The 23,946-nt window shown below is 26.1% G+C and overlaps 2 protein-coding genes across 2 annotated transcripts; one reads left to right on the top strand and one right to left on the bottom strand.

The window, feature by feature from the left end:
- The first annotated feature begins 1,139 nt into the window (after positions 1–1,139).
- LOC112679645 lies at positions 1,140–1,616 on the top strand. The gene has a single exon (XM_025549534.1). It carries the CDS (start codon positions 1,140–1,142, stop codon positions 1,614–1,616), a length of 477 nt encoding a protein of 158 aa, XP_025405319.1.
- Positions 1,617–8,068: 6,452 nt separating this feature from the next.
- LOC112679633 (SID1 transmembrane family member 1-like) lies at positions 8,069–15,381 on the bottom strand. Its single transcript, XM_025549521.1, has 15 exons — positions 14,947–15,381; positions 14,739–14,887; positions 14,365–14,508; positions 14,144–14,288; positions 13,692–13,775; positions 12,998–13,227; positions 12,859–12,929; positions 11,255–11,345; positions 10,692–10,839; positions 10,437–10,622; positions 9,816–9,933; positions 9,504–9,743; positions 9,334–9,429; positions 9,033–9,271; positions 8,069–8,971 (listed from the first exon to the last, which is right to left on the bottom strand). The coding sequence occupies exons 1-15, from the start codon at positions 15,136–15,138 to the stop codon at positions 8,795–8,797; spliced, it is 2,310 nt and encodes a 769-aa protein (XP_025405306.1). The 5' UTR covers positions 15,139–15,381; the 3' UTR covers positions 8,069–8,794.
- Positions 15,382–23,946: the final 8,565 nt, after the last annotated feature.

The raw sequence follows: 23,946 nt of genomic DNA, 5'->3' as shown, positions 1-23,946 counted from the left end.
TTATTTATAATAAATTTGTAAATCAATTATTTCATACATTTTTTATAAAATTATTGAACTATTTTTATTTTACAGTACCTTTAGACAAATGTTCTAATGAGTGTAATACTAATATAGTTAATACACAATATCTGACCATTACGAAACAAATAAAAAAGTCATTAAGTACAGATAAATCTTCCACGTGTGGTAGGTTTTTTTTATAAATATATAGATACATAAATATATTAATAAGTATTAAAACTTAGGTTTTTTTATTTTTTATTCATAATGTAGATCTACAAAATGAAATGCAAAATTTTATCGAATTTTATCAATCCGATATTCCGAGTAAACAAAATAAACTGAATACCGAAATAATTAAAATCGAAAAGAACACAATTCCTCAAACAAATAAAGCAGAAAGTATATTTAACGAACTTCTTAAATCCATTAATGCCGAAGATGAATATATAGTATTTCTTAAAGGAGTATTAAATAAAACTAATCCAACTGATTTAGCTCACTATTTAACAATTGATGTGACAAAAATTTCTTACATAAAACATTTTATTTTAAAATATGGTTCTTGTCGTCCTCAAACAAATTTCCTCTTGGATGAAAAATCACGCTCTTTTTCATCATCGTATTACTTCATTGATAAACTTAAAACTCATGAACGATTCCAGTTGTGCTATTTTCCAATATTAGACCGTAGTTATTGCGAACCATGTTGACTCCATGCAAATAGAAATTCATCTCATTTTAATAAAGCATAGATAAATGGAATATTTGACTGGCAAAGTCTTTCTAAAAAAATAAAAAAACATGAAGTTGCTGGTTTTCATTTAGAATCTTGTAAAGTATACCATATGTAGAAAAGAGGTAAAATAATAGATTTGTATATGTAATCTTCAATTTAAAAGAAGCTAACATATGGTGACAAATTCTTCATTGAAATGTTATACTAACGTTAGCAAAGTGAAATTTTCCGTTTAGAGGTCATAAGGAATGTATTCAAAATAATGAAGCAGAAAATGGAAATTTTTTTTCAATCGTAAATTTGATTTCAAATTATGACCCTGTATTAGATAATTTGTTGAAAAAGCCAAAAAATACTGTAAAACATCTAAGTCGCATCTATACAAAATGAACTAATCATGCTTTTATCTAAACATGCCAAAACGAAAATATTTGAAGACATTAATGAAGCTCCATTTTTCTCTATCATTATTGACACTATCCGAGACATTTCTAAAATTGATCAAATGAGTATTGTTTTTCGTTATGTGAAAATTATTAAGAGTTCAGAAAATATACCTGTTGACATAAAAATATTTGAAACGTTTACTGGATTTTATGAAACACATGATCATACTGCATCTGGATTGAAGCAGTTAATAATTAAAGAGCTAGAAGAAAAATCTATTTCCATTTCAAAATGCGTTGGGCAAGGGTATGAAAGAGCAAATGTTATGAGTGGTAATTATAATGGACTTCAAGCAAAGTTAAAAAACAGGGGAAAAAATGCAGATTATATTCATTGTGCTAGTCATAATTTGAACTTTGTTTTGAATGATGCAGTTAATGGAATTTCTGAGTCAGTAAATTTTTTTGAAGTTGTTGAATACCTTTAGTAGTAGTATTAGGGGGCTTTTGAGTCCATTTTTCAAGATTTTTTTTTTTTTAGTTTTAAAGTATATCAAGGAGGTTTCTGGGTTCATTTTTTCAATTTTAAAATAAAACAATTTATTCTGTAAAAAATTTTCTATATTTATTTTTTCAAATATAAAAAATACAAATATATTTTATAATAAACACGTAAAGTACATAAAAAAAATTCTATACAAATTTTCTTATCTCTCTAGTTAATGGTACATATTCAATAATACGATCATGAATTAAAATACAATAAGCAGTCACACCAGTAAGGTTTTCTGAAGCATCGATTTCGATACTAACATCAACAGTAGTAACTGTACTTTCATCATTTTGCTTTGATGCGTCTACAACAACAATTGATGCAGTTGATTTAAATGCTGAAGGACTTAATATTCGATTTCGTTCTCCTTTTTCATAATATGATTCTTGAAACGATGTATACTTATTGTATAGTACAGTGAAATTTGTAATGATGTGCATCATTCAACTGTAAAAGACGGTACAAATATTTTATTATGTATACATATGTACGTTATTTTTAAACCTTTTCAAATAAATAACGGTATCTTCGATACCCGAACTAACGACACGGGTCGAACAATAGATACTATTGACATCCCTACATTAAAAGGACAGGCCCAAGGTCCATGCCACCGCATGTACCTATATAACAGGGACACACACGACTCTCACCAGAGAGCTCTTGATCTTAGGTCGTCAGTGCATGCGCACCGATCATAAGATCAATGACGAGCTTATACATGCGATTTGTTTTGACTCATTTAAGTTTAATTTAAATAAAAAAATATTGAATTATTTTAATCTGTTCGACTTGCGTTCTTCGTACGAGTGTTGAAGAGTATCCAGTTCTAGTGCTATTAAATTCTGCATTTGTCCTTTCTTTTTCAACCTCGCGTCAATATCAGAAGTTCTACGGCAAACAAGTAAGTGCTGTTTTATTTAGCTTGGCAGACTGTACAATTGCGCTGATCGGTTCTCGAACCTTCTCAACCCTGAGAGCCCTCCCTTAAACAAGGAGGAAGGTAACAACCCATATATACCACATCCTCCATACTTCCTACCCATCTCCTTATATTATTTTATATTTTGTATTTTTGGGTTATTACAAATTATTTTTTTCAAGGTCTAAGTTTAAATTATCGTAAGGGTATAGAACTGAATTTAGAATTACTTTAATGTTTTTCAAGTTACAATGATCAAATTGACTGCAATCTTTTTCAATAACTCTTTTTCGATTTTTCTGTAAATCTATTATAATATATCGTGGTTTTTCTAATTTTGATGCAGTTTTCAAATTCCAAACCACATTTTTTGTAGTTCCTAATTCAGGGTATTCATAAGTTTCATATGATCTAAAAGGTATGAATAAACTTTTCTCTTTTTCTACAATTTTCAACAACTTTAATCGTTCTGCGTTGTCTACACTAACATGCGGAATTTTCCAAATAACTTTATTAAGCGTTATTGAACCTGAAGTCGTTGATTTAAGTGTTTTTACAGTTAAAAATTTAAATCATTATTTATTCTGGTTAAAATTAATTCAAATCTTGAATTAGTTAAAATGTTTTTAAATAGTAGTATAAATAGTAGTATTACTACTATTTATTATATTAGATTATTCTAAATCCTTACATAAAATACATAACGAATTCCCATTTTTACCTCATAATACTTATCCACCAAATTCTAAAGTGAAAAAACTTCTCACAACATTAACTCCGAAAAAAAATTATGTGATTCATTATAGAAATTTGAAACAAGCTATTGCTAATGGTATAAATGTAACAAAAGTTCATAGAATAATCCGCTTTAAGCAGTCTAATTGGATGGTATCATATGTTGAACTTTGTACTAATATGATAGCTAAATCTGAAAATGAATTTGAAAGACAGTTTTGGAAACTATTAGTTAATAGCGTTTTTGGATAATGTATGGAAAATTTAAGGAAACGAATGTCGATTAAATTAGTTAGTAGTAAAGAGAAAGCACATAAATTAATGAGGAAACCTTTTTTTTAAAGACAGAACGATATATTCAAAAGATTTAATGGCAGTTCACATGCATAAAGAAACAATTAAATTCGATAAATCGATTTATGTAGGGTTTGCTATATTAGATATTTCTAAAACAATTATTTATAATTTTCATTATAACGTAATGAAAAAAAAAATATGAAAATAAATTAAATATTATTTATACTGATACTGATTCTCTTGTTTATGAAATAAAAACAGAAATTTTTTTTAAAGACATTAAAAACGATTTATTTTCATATTTCGATACATCAAATTTTCCTAAAAACCATTATTGTTACAGCGAAGATCGAAAAAATCAGCCCGGGTTCTTCAAAGATGAGTTAAAAGGCCGTATTATATTAGAATTTATTACATTACAACCAAAGCTCTATGCGTTTAGTGTAGGTGATCAAGTAATTAAAAAAGCTAAAGGTACTAAAAAATACGTAATTGATAAACATTTAAAAATTGATGAATATATTGAAGTATTAAATGCACACATTCAACATAAATCGGTTGATAAAATAATCGCATATCGTGATATGAATTATATTCAATCAAATAAACATATAGTTTTTTCAAAAACCACTAATAAATTAGTTTTAAATGCAGATGACGATAAGAGACATAATGAATGACGGTATTAACATTATGGCTTACGGTCATTATAAATTAAAAGCTAAATATTAAAATACGTTTTTTTTTTTTTGCCCCATAGACCCGTTGCCGTGGTTCGTCCTTGAATGAACAAGCCAATTCATGTAAAATGTTCCAATATACGTTTAATGGATGTAAACGAATTATACGATTTACGAAAAATTATTGTTCATGCTTTAGATGCGCAAAGATATCATGGCGAATCTATTGCAAGTGAACAATAATGTCGTAGGTTCGCGGTTTATATCATGTCGACACTACGCTAATTCGTCATCGCCTTCGTCGTAGATTGTCGTGGTGTTGACTTTTTTTCTTAATTTTTTTTGATTTTTTTTTTAGTTTTGTTTAAAGCTGCAAAGCTGTACTTACCTAATATATATATATGTTATTAATTAAATAATAGACTGTTTTATAATTTTATAATATTTGTTTTTAAACTGTAAATTATATTATATACCTATTTATAATGTATTATTATTTTATACACGTTAAAATTATATATACTATTAAATAAACAATATAATGTTTTGTGATTTTGCTTTATGTAACATACTAAACAAATTATTATAGTTGTAAATATTAAAATATATAGTATAAACAAATAAATATTGAAATTATTTCATAGACTGTATTTAAATTATCATAATTTATTTAACAATATCATTAATATTTATCCATGAATTACAGTTATTACTATAACCTAACCACTTAACATACATTTTATTATTTTTTTTTTTTTAAATACGTTCAATAAGAAAAGTATTAGGAAATTTTGTTTTTCTAATTTCTTCTTTAAATAAACAACTGATTATTATATTATTAAAACTATCCTTTAGCTGATAAGTTATTGGATTTGTATTTAAAATTTTAACAATAGTGAATATTTCAGTAGTCCAATTTGGTGTATATCCTTTACTAAAATGATGTTTATACTTTGATATTCGTACTTTGTAATTTATTTTTAACTTTGAATCTGGTTTTTTATATGTTTTTTGAATAATAGTTTTATATTGTATATTATTTGAATTTAATCTAGCTTCAAGCGGAGTACAATTAATTGTTCTATGTTTTGTATTATTATAACTTTCAATTAATTTACCTAAAGAATTAGGTATACCAGTTCCATAATCCTGTTGCAGTAAAATGTGTATACATTTTATTTTTTATTGTTCGAATAACTCGTTATACTATTCCAGCTTTTATACTACTATAAGTTGAATAATGTTTAATATTATATTTTTTCATTAAATCTTTAAATTAATTATTGTAAAATTCTGTGCCGTTATCTGTTTGTAATAACTTTGGCTTATTTTTTTTTAAAATATTAGACATACCTCTTGTAAGTTCTTTAGCAGATTTATTTTTTAAGGGAAATGTCCATATATATTTAGTAAATATATCTATAGTTATTAAAATGAATTTAAAACCTTTATTTTTTTTAGAATGTAATTGCATATCTATAACACTGCAAGAATGAATGTTCACCCGAAGTTGCCGCATGACTTTTCACAATTACATTTAACACTTCCTAATGTAATTAATAAAATACGAACCAAAAATAATGAAAATTGGATTTTTATAAACGATGTTTAGAACAATATAATATGTCTTACGAATCATATAAATCTTAATTTTTTAAAACAATGTGATTCAATTTTTATGGACGGTACTTCTTCAAGTTGCTATTTTCCTTTTAAACAATTTTTTGTGATACATGGATGTAAAAACAAAAGCAGCTCATACGTACCTTTGTTTTTTTTTCGTTATTGCTTAGTAAATTGTCTAGTAATGCGTATAAGACTGTATTAGACCACCTCAGAGGTTGTTTGTTTGACTATATCCCAAATAGAGTCTTCAGTGATTTCGAACCTACACAATAAAAATAGTGTAGACAGTTCTAAGTTTGTTTAAAAAATGGAAAGAAAAATGTTGAAGCTTTTTTGTAAATAAAATAGCATGGTATATACCATACATACTAGATATATATTTTGAGTGATCGCAACTAGTATGTAATTTTTGATTTTGATCGCAACTAGTATACACCGTTATTATTTGTGTGCCGTGTTGGGCCACACATTTTGATTGATTTATTCACATATTTATTTATTATTATTAGAGCGCGGATTTGTATGCACTTAAAAGTATCGAAATATGCCATATAATATGCAGTAAAAATCATACAATTATGCAAAAAATATGCAAGAATTTTTTATTTATTTAAAATTTATAATTCAACTTATAAAAAAATTAATTACTTAAATACTTAATACAAAAAAATGTAGAGAATTTTCTGAACTTAATTTATTTTTAAAATTTTATTTATTATTAAAATTATATGCATTTCAAGTTAATCTTCTGTGAAGCTGTGTCGTTTATCGGTTAACATATTTTTAAAGACTGAAAACGAACTCTCGATGTCAACCGAAGTTATTGGGGCATATATGAAGCAAGTGGTATGTCAATAATCGACTGACACAGCAAGAGCGATTAAGTTTACGTCGTAGGTAATCGATTATTTATTTTATAACTAAATATATATATAAATTATTATTTAGTGACTATGAAATTTATTTTTAATTTTTTTACTTGACAAAATATTATTTTATACATTTTTTTTAAATTTTCACTTCAATATGGAATAAATTTTGAATTTTGCCAAAATATGCAAAAATATGCAATAACCTCTAAATATGCAGAAATATTCAAAAAAAAAATTCACTATTAGCTTCAAATTATGATGATTCGTGGAAATAACTGATAAAAATCCAAAAATATTGAAAGGAAAAAAATATGCGATTGCATAGAAATCCGCGCTCTAATTATTATGCTAGTTGCGCCAATGTAGGGCCAGCGTTATTATTATTTTTGTTTTTTTTGTTCATATTGTCTGTTGTCACAAATTATTATATATTACAATTTATACTCTGTTAAGTCAATCGGGCCATTTATTTATTTTATTATACAGTCCACCACCAATTTATATTTATGTATTTGTATTATTTTTTTTACTAGTCATTGTTTTTATTATTGAGGTTAACAAGACAGCCCTCTAATATTGTTGTGCACTTGCCGCACTCACACTTGGTATTTACCTATTAATGATTTTATGAAAGTGACACATAATAACTGTTCATTTTCACTGAAACTGATTACTATCGGAAATTTATCGACATTTTCTTTCCTAGATAGGAATGATAATAATTTCCATTAAAATGGACCACAACTGTACCAACGTCTTTTTTTTTTTTTGGAAATGCTCACGTGGTTATTTTGCGTGTTCTATTCTTAAATATTTACAACAACGATAAGTTGATGAACGATTTATTTTTACAAAAAATAAGTGTTAAAATTGTTTCCTGTTTATTGTCTTCATTATATTTCTCTCTTGCCTCATATTGTTTAACAGTAATTATTAAAATTTCCTTGTAAAGAGTATATTAAATGGACATGTACTACTCACAAGTAGTGTTCATATATGTTATCTTCATTACATAATTATTTACATGTATTTTAAGATAAAAATAGTAAATAGCAAACATGAATAAAAATAAAAATAAAAAGATAAATACATTTATTATTAATAATATCAAATCACAGTCTTAATATCTATACAACTAGTGTCTTAAAACAATATAAATATGCTAACAATTTTATTATATTTATATTCAATAAAATGATTGAAATGCTTATCAAATAATTTTTTTCAATTTCTTCACAACATTAGGAGATACTAAAAAATTCAAAGTATCTTTTTTTGACAGTTAATCCAATCATCCAATAATTCACAAAGTATTTCAATATAATTTATGAATTAGAATTTAATAGGTAAAAAAATTTTTTACATTTTTTGCAGAAAAATATATATCTAAGTAGGTATATGTACTTATTTTTAAAAAGAATAACACTTTTAATATAAGATACTTAAAACGTTGAGCTTAATACCAATAACTAGTTTTTGTTAGATATTAGTGTACGAGAAATACATTTCATTTTAATTATAATATAGTAGAGTCTCGCTGATCCTAACTCTATTCGGATTAAATGGAATAATTTTTTTTTTTTAGCTAACTAATAAATATGTTTCACAATATGTAATTGGAACATTCTAGGACAACTTCTAGGATAATTCCAATTTCGTAGAGGTACATACAACTATACTATATATATGCACATACAAAATGAATCCTAGAATATATTTATTAATTAAGTATCAGTAATATCTTAAAGTAGATGACAATCGATATTGATATGAATCATTTTTATATAATATTTATGTGTAAGTATACATACATAAGTACTAAAATATAAATATATAATGTCTAGATACCCGAACTAGCAATGGATCAGCAAAATTCTACTGTTTATCTTATGTAAATTAAAGTAAATTAATATTTAATATATTTTGGTGTCGTTTGACTTAAATAATTAAATTTTATAAGTAATAACATTATTTACAAATGTTAAAAAACTGGTATAGTTGTTGAAGGTTTATTGGTAACATCATCGTCTAATGATAACAAAACCATAAATGATAAAAACAAGCTAATAGCTGACAAAAAATGCCAAATATCGTGATTATCATAAAAATCCATAAAAGTACACGGAGTGTTAAATGTTCTTGATTCAGCTGCGCTTAACTAAATATATGATTAATAATTAAATATAAAAATTAAAAGATAAATAATACAATATACTTACGGTCCATGAACTTGATTTATGTATATAAAAATACATCGAAGCAGACCAAAATATCATAGCTAATAAAATATACAATAATGGCCAAAAAAGTATTTTTTCCTTTGATATCAACTTCATAACAATGTAAAATGAAAGATACAAAATCAAATTGACCATAAATAGAGTTAAAAGATAATTTCCAAAATTACCAAATCTTATGAACCAATGACTTACGGCCAATCCCAAATTTATTAAATTACCTATTGTAATACATTTCTTAATATTAATTAACTATCATAAAAAATATATAATTTATAATTACCAATACTCAACAAAACCATACGGTTAGGATACTTTGGTACGCATGGATTTGGTGCAGTCATTAAGTGGTTAAGAATACGTTTTGGTGTTTTTTTATCTAGTAAGAAAAATAAATAAATAAAAAAAATCCAAATTTATGACTTTATATACTAAATTAAATTTGAAACATACCTAATTTCCAACGACCCATATAATATATCTGTGCTGATAGCCAAAAACTCATTGTTAAATGAAAACAAGTGAATAAAATAAATAGTAATGGACCTTCATACATTATACCAACTAAGCCAAGTATAATGACAAATGCCAGAACTCCAAATACTAAATATGCATTAGCATTAATGTCAGGATGTCTGGTTTGATATATTTTAATCATACTTAACATACATATTATGTACATGAAACTTGTATCTAAAATTTTAATTAGAATAAATTATATTAAAATAAAATTCATCTGTATTTTTAACTATTCAAAGTTATTACCAAATTGGAAATTTGAATGATTAGGACACACATGATAACAAGCACTCATTAATCCTTCCATAGCTAATGCTGATCCCATTGCATAATATAATCCACAATGATTAGGGATTCCAAATTTCTGAAAATTTAACATAACTAATAAAAACAAGAAAATTGTATTTATTTATAGAATTACTTGGCTATCATTTAGTATTTATAATAATCTATATTATATACAAATGAAATTTATAAATTCAGTAGACTTTCTGCTTTTATTATAAAATATTAGTATTATATTTTTTATAAATCTGTAGTAATCAACAACATTAAATACACTATTAATTTTACTGAGAATAATATAAGAAAAAGTACATTAAAGTACAATAAAACATTAAGATGAATTAAGAATTAAATAGACAAATATTTTCACAAGATGATAAACTATAAACTATATTTTGTTGATTTAATTACTAAAAAAAAAAAAAATACTCAAATTATCAAAGGCCTTTGAATGATGTAAAATAATCTTATGAAATTTATATAAGTATAAATGTATTTTCAAAATTAGTAGATAGTACAAAATCATTAGGTATATTTTAAATTATAGGTTGATAATATACTGAACAACAGATAATTACTCACTTTATCATATACTATAGTACATTCTCGTTTATAAGTAATTAATATGAAAAGAAGTCCAAAAAATATATATCCTATATTGGAAAATATATGATTAAAATCACTAAACTTCCATGGACCCAATTTGAGACTGTGTGAACATAGAAAGTTATAATAACATAAATCTTGATTTCCAGTTTCATTCAACACCTACAAATATAATAATTAAATTAGTTAATCTATTTTAAGTAATTTTTAATGAAGCAAAATATGATTTACCTTTTGAGAAGTAAATACTAATTGAATAACAGGTAATGAGTAAAAAACAGCTACTGTAATTAAATTCCATAGATATAATCTTGATTTGGCTTTTAAAATTCTATGATCTTTTTTTGACAAATCACTGACATTTAAACATGCTTTTGTCCTGAAAAATATTAACAATAAAGAAGATGCAATTTTTGTTAACATTTTTGTCAATACATACACTATTACCATTGATAAACCATTTAATCAATGCTACGAAAATATAAAATATATGTATACAATTTTAACCTACAGTTGAAAGAAATAGGATATTTGTTTAAGTAGAAATTAATTAGACAAATGTTATGGAAAAATAATATAAAATCATTCACCATAACTGGATAACATTATAACCATATCAACAACAATTTCTATTAACATTCTTACTTTTAAATTTAAGTTTTTATATAATTACTAATGAATTAACTATGCATGAATAGATATTTATCACTTCTAATATATGCTCTAAGCCCTTGTATATAATTCATAACATAAGAGTATAATTAATTTGTGCTATAATTTTATAATAAAATTACCTGATTAAATCTTTCCAAGGTTCGGGTGATTTCAATATATCAACGTCAGTCTCGTCCAAAGATGAATCATAACTTATATTATCAGGTTCTTCTACAAAATATTAAAATAATAAAATAATTTAAGTAATCCAATAACAGTCATAGATGAAAACATGATGGATAATTAAAATGTAATTGATTTGGTAAAGAATAATATTATAAATGTTACGCCGAATTTATGAAATTGCTGATTTCATGAAAGCAGCAACGTTGTCGCCGAATACGTGTATTCGATAATTTTACTACCAAATTAACGAAATCGGCAAATTTTGATTTCTGATTTCGTGAATTAGGCAGTCTTTTTCTGCTGATTCCACGAATTCAGTAACTCATTATTATGATATAATTACAAATAGTGGCTTATGGAAGTAATTTAAAATTTATTCCCTCTTTAAAAAGTTGGTGACAATAGCACATTGTGTTTTCAGTCAAACCAACATGGTATCAATCCCGTCTGTGGATCGAAAGCGAGGTGATGCAGTCAACCTTCTTGCAGTTATCATAGAAGAAAAATATGGCAAATTTCATATAGGGACTAAAGAAGGGATTTTAAGCACATGGCTGGAGCGGAACGGTTTTGCAGCTACAAAGTACAGTTCCCTAACGACTGCAGACGTTCAACAAAATGAATATTTATTACGGGAACTTGTTAGATTGGGGTCATTTGAGACTGGACAAGGCTATTGATTGGCTATATATTAACGTACTTGTCGTACGATTGCACATCTAAAAGTGCACATGTAAAAAAAATAATATGATGTGTAACTCAGGCCATACTTGCCAAAATATTTAAAGAAAATACAATTTTTTTTTATTTACTTTTTAACACATTAAAATGTACTTATTATTTTATTATATTTCCGATGTTTTACACATTTATTTAAATTAAATTATGCTTTATAATTTTTTTAGAAGGGCCTTGCCAATTTCATGCAATCGATAGTATTATGTAGTTTGAGTTGCCGATTTCACGTATTCGGCGACAATGTTGCTGATTTCATGAAATCGGCAATTTCATAAATTCATAATAATATAAATGTAATTAAAGAATGACAAAATAAAATAAATGTTTTTTTTAATTTTTTTATTCGTAAAATTTCACCATTAATTTGTTATTATGTAAGATTTTGATACTTATCTAGACATTTACTTAAATTTAAATAAATAATAATACATTTAAATATATATATATATTAAGTTATATTAGTTATTAAGAATATTTATATTAAATTGGAGTTTGTGTAATTTATTTATTTATTTTTTTATTAATTATAAATCCATTAATAATAATATATTTATTAATATGTATAAAGACACTAATACACAATAAACTTAAAATTAAAAAATTAAAATTTTTTTTTACTGTACTGCCTAAGATTTTACTATAAAATAATTGTAAAACTACTTTTGTAAAAAATATAAATTGTAATATTTTGAGCTAATATAATTATATTTTTATACTTAAAGTTTAATTTATGTTATAATTATATTTATATAATTATATTATACTCTATTATTAACAAAGGACCTACTTATAATTCTAAAAGCTAGAGTTTTATACGTACTATTAACAGGTGTTGAACAAATACTAGTTGATGGTTCTTCCTGTATTGTATATAGTAGCTTCAAATCATTTCTATAAAATTAAAAATAAGTATATAAATAATACAAAAAAATTAAATGAATTTTAAGTACCATACTAACATTTTTGGATGATAAAAAAGGGTAGTAAAGACCATAATTAAAATTAAAATTGAAATAACTATTAAGCAATTGATAATTTGGAAATTAAAATCAACAGTTGGCTTAATGACAAAACTAACATTTTTTGATTTATAACTTATTGATTGAATATGACGATTTCCTTGATAACATGCTGAATTATCAGTATGTACTACAAAAACTATAAATAATCCAAGTGGGTATTCGTCTTTCTAGAAAATACAAAAAATAATGTTAATAAAATTTGATTACTATAAATTTAATGTTAACATTATTATAACTTTTAGGTAAAACAATTTAAGCATAATAACCTGAATTATGTTTTTTACTACTACAATTATCTATAAAATAATCATGAATCATAGGTAATTAATAATTACTAATGAATGATTCATTCTATGTTTGCATCATAAAGCCTTTTTTTTTAAAAAAAAAAAATCCTGAATCTTAATCATGATTATTCTTTATGAGCAGATTAAAGAAAACTAAATTGTTTTATAAAATTTTTCATTTTCCATTTTCCATTTTGTCCCCGAATTTTTTGGCTGACAATAGGCACAGAATTTCATTATTAATAATAATAATAAAATTATATAATTATATGGTGTTCTCTTTTCATAAGAAACAATAAAATTAATTTAAAAATGTTCTTAATGTTATTATATAAGAAACATACCGATACAATAATACCACCAGTTTTACTGACAGTTTGCCGCAATCCATCATATTGAACTGTTTCTAAAGAATCAAAAACTGGACACTAAAACAATTTTGTTATTATATTATAAAAATGCAAAGAAAGTAAGAGTATATAGGAATTTGAAACTACATTAATATCTTATGAGGACAAATGACTTTCTACTTGATAAAACGTTTGTTCTTATATTGCTTAGTCATGTTGTAAAAGGAGATATATAGTTTAGGAAAAATAATTATTCAAGATAAAAGAAACAATTATTACATTTTCCTCAATTTACAAATTATGTCAGTAGCAGAAATCTCGCGAAATACAGAAAACCAAGATTTTAAAATCCATTCTCTACCATAAATGATTAAGGGTCAAGAACTCATGATATTTAAAATCAAATAATAAAGAAGCTTTTAAAATGATAATTTTTTTATACTTACAGATGAATTTTGTATAGACAATGTCATACAGGTATCGTCACTTGAAGTAACATGAAGTAATACCATAGAAGCATTTTGTTTAAAACTATAATAATAATAAACTGGTTCTGATGGTGATAAATTAAAAGATACTTGTTCGTTTAACCTTAAAATACAATTTATTAAATCAGTCAAATGCTTTATGTTTATGCTAAAATAATAAGTAATTCAGTAATACTTACAATACATTAAATGATTGCTGAACATCTACAAGTATCAAGAATGTTATATTTCTTAAACTATTAGTTGATAAACTTACAACAATTTCACTTTGATTGTTGGAAGCACTTAAAGATGGACATAATATATGAGCTGCTTTATAAAAGCTAAACAAAAGAGTGTTATTTATTAAATTGTTATTAAGTAATCAAAGTTATAAATAAAACTTAAATTCTAAGTTGTTGTTACTAAATAGAATTAAAAAGCAATTATAAATACTTATGAATCTTTTTAATTAACAAACAAAAAAATTGGTATGTAGTAGAAGCATTATAAATAGTAATTAAATTTATATATTAATTAATGGTTAATTTTCTACACTAATAGAAATGCATACCTTATTTCTTGTTGTCTTTCTATATATGGAAGTTGCCAAGATATCACACCAGAACGGTGTCTTACTACAACAATTAGAGGATCTACAATGCTGTTATTTACTGATTCTTTTAATGTAACTTTTATTCTAGGAGGTTTCAATATAGAATCCTAATAAAAAATACACACATCAACAACATGAAGAACAAAACTACTGAAAATAAATTTACAGGTAAATAATCATAAAGAAATAAATATGAAATGTTGCTGTTGATACTACGCTCATATTCGTGTGTGTATTTTAATTTTTCTACAATTGGTTTAAGATCCGATCTGTAGTTTGTGAATTCTTCTTTGGCCAAACTTGTCCACACGGGCAATGAAAAGCCAAAAACTACCATGAAGAACACGGCTTTCGACATTTCATTGAAATTCAAACTAGCTTTGACATGAACTGTTAAAAAAATTATAATACTGCAATTGAAATGTAATGTACTTTGTCAAAAACTGAAACCTCGTAAAAGATAAAAATGCGTATTTGAAAACGAAAAAATATGAGGTAGATTTGCAGTTAGACTCCGTTTTCTTTCACTGTAGCACAATGGAAATCATTAATTACAATAATATTTACTTTTATAATTTTTGCTATCATTGAAAATGTTAACAACTACAATTGATAAGAGATAATAATCATGGTTATTTACAGTCGCGATCACGAGGAGCATTTAAACATAGGAATGCACCTTAAGCATTCTGCGCATGCGTGTAATTTATTCACCACTATCATAATGTTAGGCTGTTACATAACGAGCGGATCAAATCCACCCTTATCCATGCACATTATTATCAATTCTCCGTTATCACTACAACATATAACATTTTTCGGTTGGTGCTCTTATCATTTTACTATATATATTATCTATATTATGTGTATTATGTATTTGAAGAAATTAATAAAGGCAAGTAAAACTATGGGTCTAGCAGTAAATACGGAAAAGACAAAATATGTGGTAGTAACAAGAGGATCAGAAGATAGCTCCAAACTTAAAGTAAAAAATAATGAATTCGAACAAGTTGAAGAATTTAAGTACCTAAGAGTAATTCTTAACAACAAAAATATTATGCATGAAGAAGTAAAAGTGAGACTGAATGCAGCAAATCGATGCTATTTCGCAATGGAGATCATCTTTAAATCAAAAACGCTATCAAAAAAAGTCAAAGAAAAACTTTATATAAGCTACATAAGACCAGTACTGACTTATGCATGTGCCACATGGTCCATAACCAAAGGTGACGAAAAGAAACTAAGAAGATTCGAAAGTAAAATCCTAAGAATATATGGTCCAGTATTTAATATCGAAACACAACAATGGGAACTAAGATCGAATGCCCAATTAGAACATTCATACAAAAAGGAAAATATTGTGCAATTTATTAAAAGTATAAAAATGCAATGGGCCGGACATGCATGGCGAGCAGACGGATGCCTAATAAAAGGAGTAATGACTTGGACATTAGCGGGGAGGAGACCAAGGGGAAGACCACGAAGAAGATGGATAGACAGTATAAATGAGATATGGAATGCGGCAGCTCATGGTGGGGCGGATTGGCGAGTAATAGCGTATGATAGAGAGAAATGGGAGGAGGTAGTTTTGGCGGTAAAGATTCTCCATGGATCGTAAAGCCGGAAAAAAAAAATGCGTATTATGTATAAAAAATAATTATTGTTGTGTGATATAACCACAGATTATATGAATAATATATAATATTATAGACATTATAATGTATTATTATAAAATGTTGTATATAATATATATCTTTATTATACGGTGGTGGTGGCATTAGTGATGAACAACTTCCTTGATTAGTTATAAGTGGATACAAGTTAACTACCTTTTTGTATCTAATTAATTCTAATGACAAAAATAACAAGATTTAGATAGGTACTTTGAAATATATTCGATTTATGTTTATTTTTTCAAGAAAATACTGATATCTACTACTAAATATTTGTTTGTATGAGAGGTTCACGAAAAAAGTGTACAATGTAAAAACACATTTCAATTACTACTTGGGCTTGAAAGTCAATGTCCCGAAAAATACGTATTAATTATTCAAATGCCTAAATAAATAATACTTTTTCTAATTAATTTTAATGTATTTATAAGTAAATCAAATTTTGATATCAAATAATAAATCAAATGATCAAATTAATAGTATAATTCTATTTTTATGAAAGAGTTAGTTAATATTTATTTTTGTTACAAAAATGGCAACAGTTTTCACCATTTTGTTTTGTTTTTTTATCCATATTGCACAATAAAAAGTTAATAATTATATAAAATAGTACTAAACGGTAACACAACAATAATAATTATTTTTTGTACATAATACGGATAATATAGTAAAATTATTAGAGCATCAACCGAAAAATGTTATCTAGTGATAACGGAGATTTATAATAATGTGCATGGATCAGGGTGGTTTTGATCCGCTCGTGTTACATAGAGTTACTCTATGGGCTGTTATCAATAATCATATCAAATTACTATAATACGATAATAATATTATAATAATAATATGAGTTATTATGAATCAAACTATTCAAAATTTGACTATGTACTTCTTATGTAAATAATATATTGTCATTTTATTTTAGTTGTTAAATAATAATGTTCAGTTTCGTTAAATTTTTTTTGTAGTAGTATATTATTGAGATGTTTAGTTTCAACTCTAGTGTAATGTACTATGTATACATTATATTCTTTCATACGTATTTTATAGTTACTACGTAATTACAATTTACAATTATAACCATAAACAAATTAATAGAAGTAATATGAACCACGTGTGAATCGTAAAATCTCGAATAGGAAAAAGTTGCAAAACAGCATTAGTAACCAAACGTATCCAGCCATTCAGTATATACGCTCCACTTATATTTGTTACTATCATTTACTTTGTCTATGTTGATGTTAAATTAAAAAGTGTTAAATAAAATATCAGAAATACCGTAATAAGTATTCTTAATAAAGTTATCGAACTCTAAAATCCTAACATCCTAATATTGTGAAACCGTGTCGAACTCACAACTCGGCACACTACACTAATTGGTTTTAATAATTCATACTTGTACTTACTATTAAGATAATGTCATTTATATAGATATTAGATAATATTGAATTTTTATGTTTAAGATTTTTGTGAATTGTATTGTTAATACTTAATAAAACATTTAGTAAAGAGCCTTTGTGTCATAAATTTTGATAAAGTTTGGTTTATGAAAAGTTCAAATAGGTAATTGGGTAAATGTAGATATAAATAAAAATTATTAAAAGCCATCTCAACATATTAGATAGTTATTGCTGTTTTGATATTTTTTTTCAAATGTATCTGGTATGTATAATGATTTATTTACTGAAATGGTCGAAGCGCAAAAAATGTGTAAAATACGTAAGTAGTATGTTCAAATTTTGAATAGTTTGATTCAAAACTCATATGATTATAATAATATTATTATCGTATAGCGATTTGATATAATATATTGATAACAGCCTGACATGATTGTGGTGAGTAAATTACGCGCATGTGCAGAATGCATATGGTGCATTCCTGTGTTTAGACGCTCCTCCTCGATCACGGTCTTGTCTTCAAATACCGTGGCCGTGATATTGACTTTTGTATCTTATCACAGTGTTACAATTTTTTTTTTTTTTTAAGTAAAAAATATTTTTCAGGTGAAAATATCGTTACGAATTACAGGCATAGGTAATATATTATTATGTATATATTTTTATTTTATATAAATTAATATAGATATATTACGTCTGTGTTACGAACCCACAGATTTCTGTGTATGAACCACAGTTGAAGATATCATGCTACGGAAATTGGCGGTTATAGGATTTCGTTTTAGGGAAAGGGTGGCGAGGTTTTTCAAACAATTTTAAATAATTACATTCGCCCACAATACTGCTAAATTTTTTTACACATCTCTAGGCACCTATGTTGATGACACAATAATTATGGCCTCAAATAAAAATCCTCAAACCGTCACCGATATGTTACAAAACCATCTTCACACGATACAACTCTGGTCTCAACGCTGGAAGGTAAAATTAAGTGAATCAAAATGATCATTTATAGTATTCTCACTAAGACCACAAGACTGCCCCTCAGTCTCACTAAATAATAATATTATCCCAACAACCTCGGCAATAAAGTATCTGGGCCTGACGCTCGATAGACGCCTTACATGGTCTCAACATTTTAAAAATAAAAGAAAGACAGTAAAATCCAGACTACATCTACTACGCCATCTCCTACGATCCAAACTAACTACCAGCAACAAACTTTTAATTTGTAAAGCCATCATCAGACCAGTGTAGTATTATGGTATCCAATTATGGGGCTTCGCCAAACCTTCCAAGCTATTCAAGCTTTTCAATCAATATGTCTCCGCCAAATTGTCTCTGTCCCCTGGTATATCAAAAACACTAACCTACACAACAACCTTAAAATTCCAACTCTGTCCCAACTAACCAAATCACACTTCCGTTTATTCCATTCTAAACTAACTCAAAATAAAAATCCGCTAATCAATCGTCTTTCCTCCTTTGAAAATCCTGTTAACCCTTTAAGAAGACTAAATCGGACCTGGCCTAGAGATCTATTAAAATAATCCGTCGGGTGGCACTACTGAGTGCCCTCCTATTCTGTTAATTCTTGTTATTGTAAAACATGTATTATAAAAATTACTTAATGTACAAATTGAAATAGATTGTAATTATTCTTTTAACAAATAATCACATATGACTTATTTGTGGTGGGACTCAACTTGGCTATCTCAAAAGGTACTATTGGACGCAAATAGGTTATGACTTTTTTTGAACCTTTTTCGGTGGGATGTAAATTATCTACTGATAATAATCTTGGACGCAAGTAGTATGTACCTAAAATTTTGTCTAACCTAACCTAACCTAACCCGGTCCATACAAATTGGAAATGGATGATATTTTAAAGAGGGGAGTTTTTTTTTGAATGTCGTTTGCTAAGTAGTAAGAAAAAGAGGAAGCATTTTAAAAATATTCCTTATCTGAACATTTTGGTTAAGCAAGATTACAACATCTACGACAACTACTCTTTGTAACGGGACATTCATTACTTTAGCTCAGGTGCATCATGTTAATTCGTAGTACGAGTATACTCGTACTACATATATGTAATTTTTGTAACAGGCTAAAATTTATAAGTGATCAACAAGTATCTTATACACTTATAAATCGTTATGTATTCTATATATTTACGAATTAAAATTAATATCGTTTTCATTAAAATGATTATACTGTCGCAAGCATTATCTTATGACGTTGAGCAGCATTCTCTCATTCACCTCATGTTTTCCGTCTTATTTTGTTAATATTTACATCTAAGATTAAGTACTATGAGATTTCCTATCAAACCGATCACAATGACAATGACAGTATTGAGTAAATATGTTTATTGATAAATATTTTTATATTAGACACAACAAATATTGATTCAATTAAATTAAATTAAAGATAAGATTTCTGTACAATAATTAAAGTATATTTATGTACAAATAATAATATAAACCTAATATTATCAAATTGTTTTAATAATTAACAAATAAGTACAAAATAAATACTAAACATTAACTTTTTTTGAGTTATTTTCTTAACAAAAACAAATGTTAAATTTTATCTTAAACACATTTTAATATTTTATAGGTAACTTAAAATGTTTTCAATAATAAAACACAATCGTAAACATTTATTTTTTAGGTTGTCACTTGAAAATTAAAACTAGTCTTTTAAACATTCAGACATATTTAAAAATGACATAGTATATTAGCAAACCGAATATCATGATAAGCTGATAAGGTAACTGTGGATTACAAAATTACTATTGCTTAAAATAAATAACTGGTAAAGACATATGATAATTTGGCTGTATGGATTTAGGTTAAAAAAAAAAAAAAAATAATATAATAGATAGAAAACATAACATTTTTTATCACATTGATGTTGGTACAGAGACACAGGAAGTATTGCCATTTGTCATATATTTATGTTTCACCCGGAATACGTATATATTGATCATTATTATTTATGGCTATTCTCACAATTATATAAATTGATTAAAATAGTATTATTTTTGTTTTTTCGGTGTGACAATCCTGTATGTCTTTGTATTTCTAATTACTAATTTAATCTTATAAATATTGTGTACAGGTGTAAATCAGATATTAATGTTACAATATCAATAAATTGATAACGGTTAAAAAATTAATTTCTTTACAAATTATTGGTATTTAATTTATATTAATTGTTCGAGTTCTGTACAAAATGATGTATAATTTTCTGAGTCACTTATTCATCAATATAGGTCCGTTTGAATCAATTCCATGTTTTAATAATTCTGGAAAATTAAACATCACGGAACGTAAAACGTACACGGACTGCAGCTTTAAGTGACTTCAAAAATTATCGATCTATCTTAAAATAAAAATTCTTTTTTTTTTTTAACAGGGTTTATTAGGTAAATAATAATTGATATTAGAATGTGAATCGTTTTCAAACTATTTTATAATTAATCGTTTATGTGATATGTAAATTGGTATGGTTAAAATTCTAATTATAATAGAATTTCAAAAATATTTAAAGCACATTGATGGCAATTTTTAAAACTCTTTCTAGAAAGAAAATTAAAATAAATGCCCGTGAAATAACATGTTATTATGTTATTCATTCGGTACGTTACCCGTTATTGCTTTCCAAGTATTTATAATCATTAAATAGACAGGTGGATTACTTTTATTTATTCTATAATTTTTTAAGTTATATACAATATCACGTTTGTGTTAACATTTTAATTTTCTTTTGATTCGTTGGATTATTTTTAATCGATTTCTAATTAATTCATTGTTTTTGTGTACACTATATATTTGAAAAAAAATGATATTTATTTTATATTATATATAATATATATTTATTATATAAATATTATATATATATATATTGATTGAACAAAAATTATTATTTTTTTATTATTTTTTAATATAAATGTTATTTATGTTGGGAAAATTATAATCTAGCTATTTCTTATTTCAAATCTCAAATTTATTTTCTCATATTATTATTATCTTCTGCTGAGAGGGGAAATAAATGTTCGTCATTATTTTTTTTTCTTATATAAACAAACAAATATTTTAATATCTAGACCATTCCAAGGAAAAAAGTGAAATTATATAATCTTATATTATAATTTAATTTTATTCATATTTCCAATGTAAAGCATGGGCATCCCCAGACATTTTTCTAGGGGGGGGGGCAAAATTAATTTAAAAAATAAATGAAATTTTTTTTATACATTTTATTTATAGTAAATTATTATACTTCGTCATTATTAAAATTATGAATTAAAACATTGCAATTAGGTAGGTATTATTATTACAATTAAAACATTAAAAAATATTTCTGTGGAAATAACATTATTTCAGGGGGGGGGGCAAGTGCTCCGTCTTGCCCCCCCTGGGGACGCCCATGATATAAAGCAATCTGAGATAGAACCAAATATACGGATAGATGTTCTACTAAACCGGGTTAATTCCATATACTTTTAGTATATGCCACGGTCCTTTTAGAACATTTTGTGTTCGATTTGCAATAATATTTCAGTTTTAAAGTTGAAATATAAAATATGTCTGAATGATATATTTTTTTTAAAGGTTTAAGTAATAATCTTGCAAGAGTGTGAGCTCATGAGATGTGACGTGTGTTTTGACATCAGGTTTGCCCACATACCATTGAGTTATAATAGCCACGGTTTTAGTAGTATTTGTTCTACTATTAATCAAGGTAGTGCTCATGGTAGATGTGGATGAGGATGTTTAATATCCACATGATTTTATTCATATCTAGTGTGTGGATATAAATACGAAGATTTGAGAAAAATCCTTGCACAATGAATTAAATAAAAATATATTAATTAAAATTAATAAAATAGACGATTTAATGAATTTAGTTTTGTTGTGCTTATTATATTTAATATCTCTAACTCAATAATGTAAATAAATTGTTGAAGACCATAAGTATAGGTTAGTCGATATTTGAATATCGTCTTCCCATCCTTCTATTCGTATTTTAAACTACCACTAACGACAATTACTTATTATACTTTCAAAGCACTAGTGATGTATTTAGTTATTTATATATGGACTCAACGGACTCTTTGTGTTAACGGACTGACGTTACATGTAATTGACGAAAAGTTCCGAGTCCGAAACGTCGTTATTCGTTGATGTGGATGCAAAAGCATGTTTGACCACTATATAGGTTGTTCGTGCGGTCGTTTGAGAAAAATTATATTATATTAAGAAAAATAGAACATAATAAAACATAGACATACATAGACATACACAGACACACTCACACACACACACACACAAACACACACACATATATACATATTATCATATTTTTAATAAATTTGCGCACAGTTAGTGGGTAGGAAAATTGATAGACGAGAAAATACAGCATGAGCGTGCACGTGTTCAATGTGTGTTTTGTTTTACCATTATTTGTCCGGTAACGATAGTTAAAACGGAGGTGAATGCGTAATTTCAGTTACATACTTTGGTATATTAACATATCTGATGCGGAAGAAATAAAATAACGCATTGCGGGAAAAGTGCGTGTCTAGAGTTCAACTTTGGGAAGGGGTTTGTGATAAATATATTTAAAAAAAATAATTATATACTTTGTTATCATTTTTTATAATGATTTACTAATAAAAATAATTTTTGTTTTTTCCATTAGTTTTTAGCGTTTATATATATCCACTTTATAGTGATCAACGGGACATATTGACATAAATATTGAGTCTATAAATACGATGAAATTTATAGACGGCATTAGGTGATGTTATCAAAGATAGAAGGTATTTGTTTATTTTTTAACCATTCCGACTTTTCGGACCATGGTGGTTAGGAGGGGAGGGAGGATCCTATTGTTTAATTCTGATAAAATGTTTTCCGTTGTGATAACACTCAAAACGGAAACAGTTATCGCACATTTTTGAGCGTATTACTGCAAAAAGTGCATGCGTTTTTACAATCGAGATTAAATTTCTTATTTTTATTTATTCGCAGATCTTCCAATTTTGCAATATATTGTTTTTAAACATAAATACATAATAGTATTATAAAT

The sequence above is a fragment of the Sipha flava genome, unplaced genomic scaffold (assembly GCF_003268045.1).
Source record: "Sipha flava isolate LNK unplaced genomic scaffold, YSA_version1 165_pilon_pilon, whole genome shotgun sequence".
Lineage (NCBI taxonomy): Eukaryota > Metazoa > Arthropoda > Insecta > Hemiptera > Aphididae > Sipha > Sipha flava.
The sequence above is the reverse complement of the archived record's forward strand: the minus strand, read 5'-3'. Positions and strand labels throughout refer to the sequence as shown.

Bases quoted from the DNA above. Each gene is read 5' to 3' on its own strand.
- LOC112679645 (XM_025549534.1), top strand. From the start codon at position 1,140: ATGCTTTTATCTAAACATGCCAAAACGAAAATATTTGAAGACATTAAT.
- LOC112679633 (XM_025549521.1), bottom strand. From the start codon at position 15,138: ATGTCGAAAGCCGTGTTCTTCATGGTAGTTTTTGGCTTTTCATTGCCC. The intron at 11,346-12,858 runs GTACGTATAAAA...AATATTTTGTAG, and splicing joins TTGTTCAACACCTGTTAATA to AAGAACCTGATAATATAAGT. The intron at 9,934-10,436 runs GTGAGTAATTAT...TTAAATTTTCAG, and splicing joins GTACTATAGTATATGATAAA to AAATTTGGAATCCCTAATCA.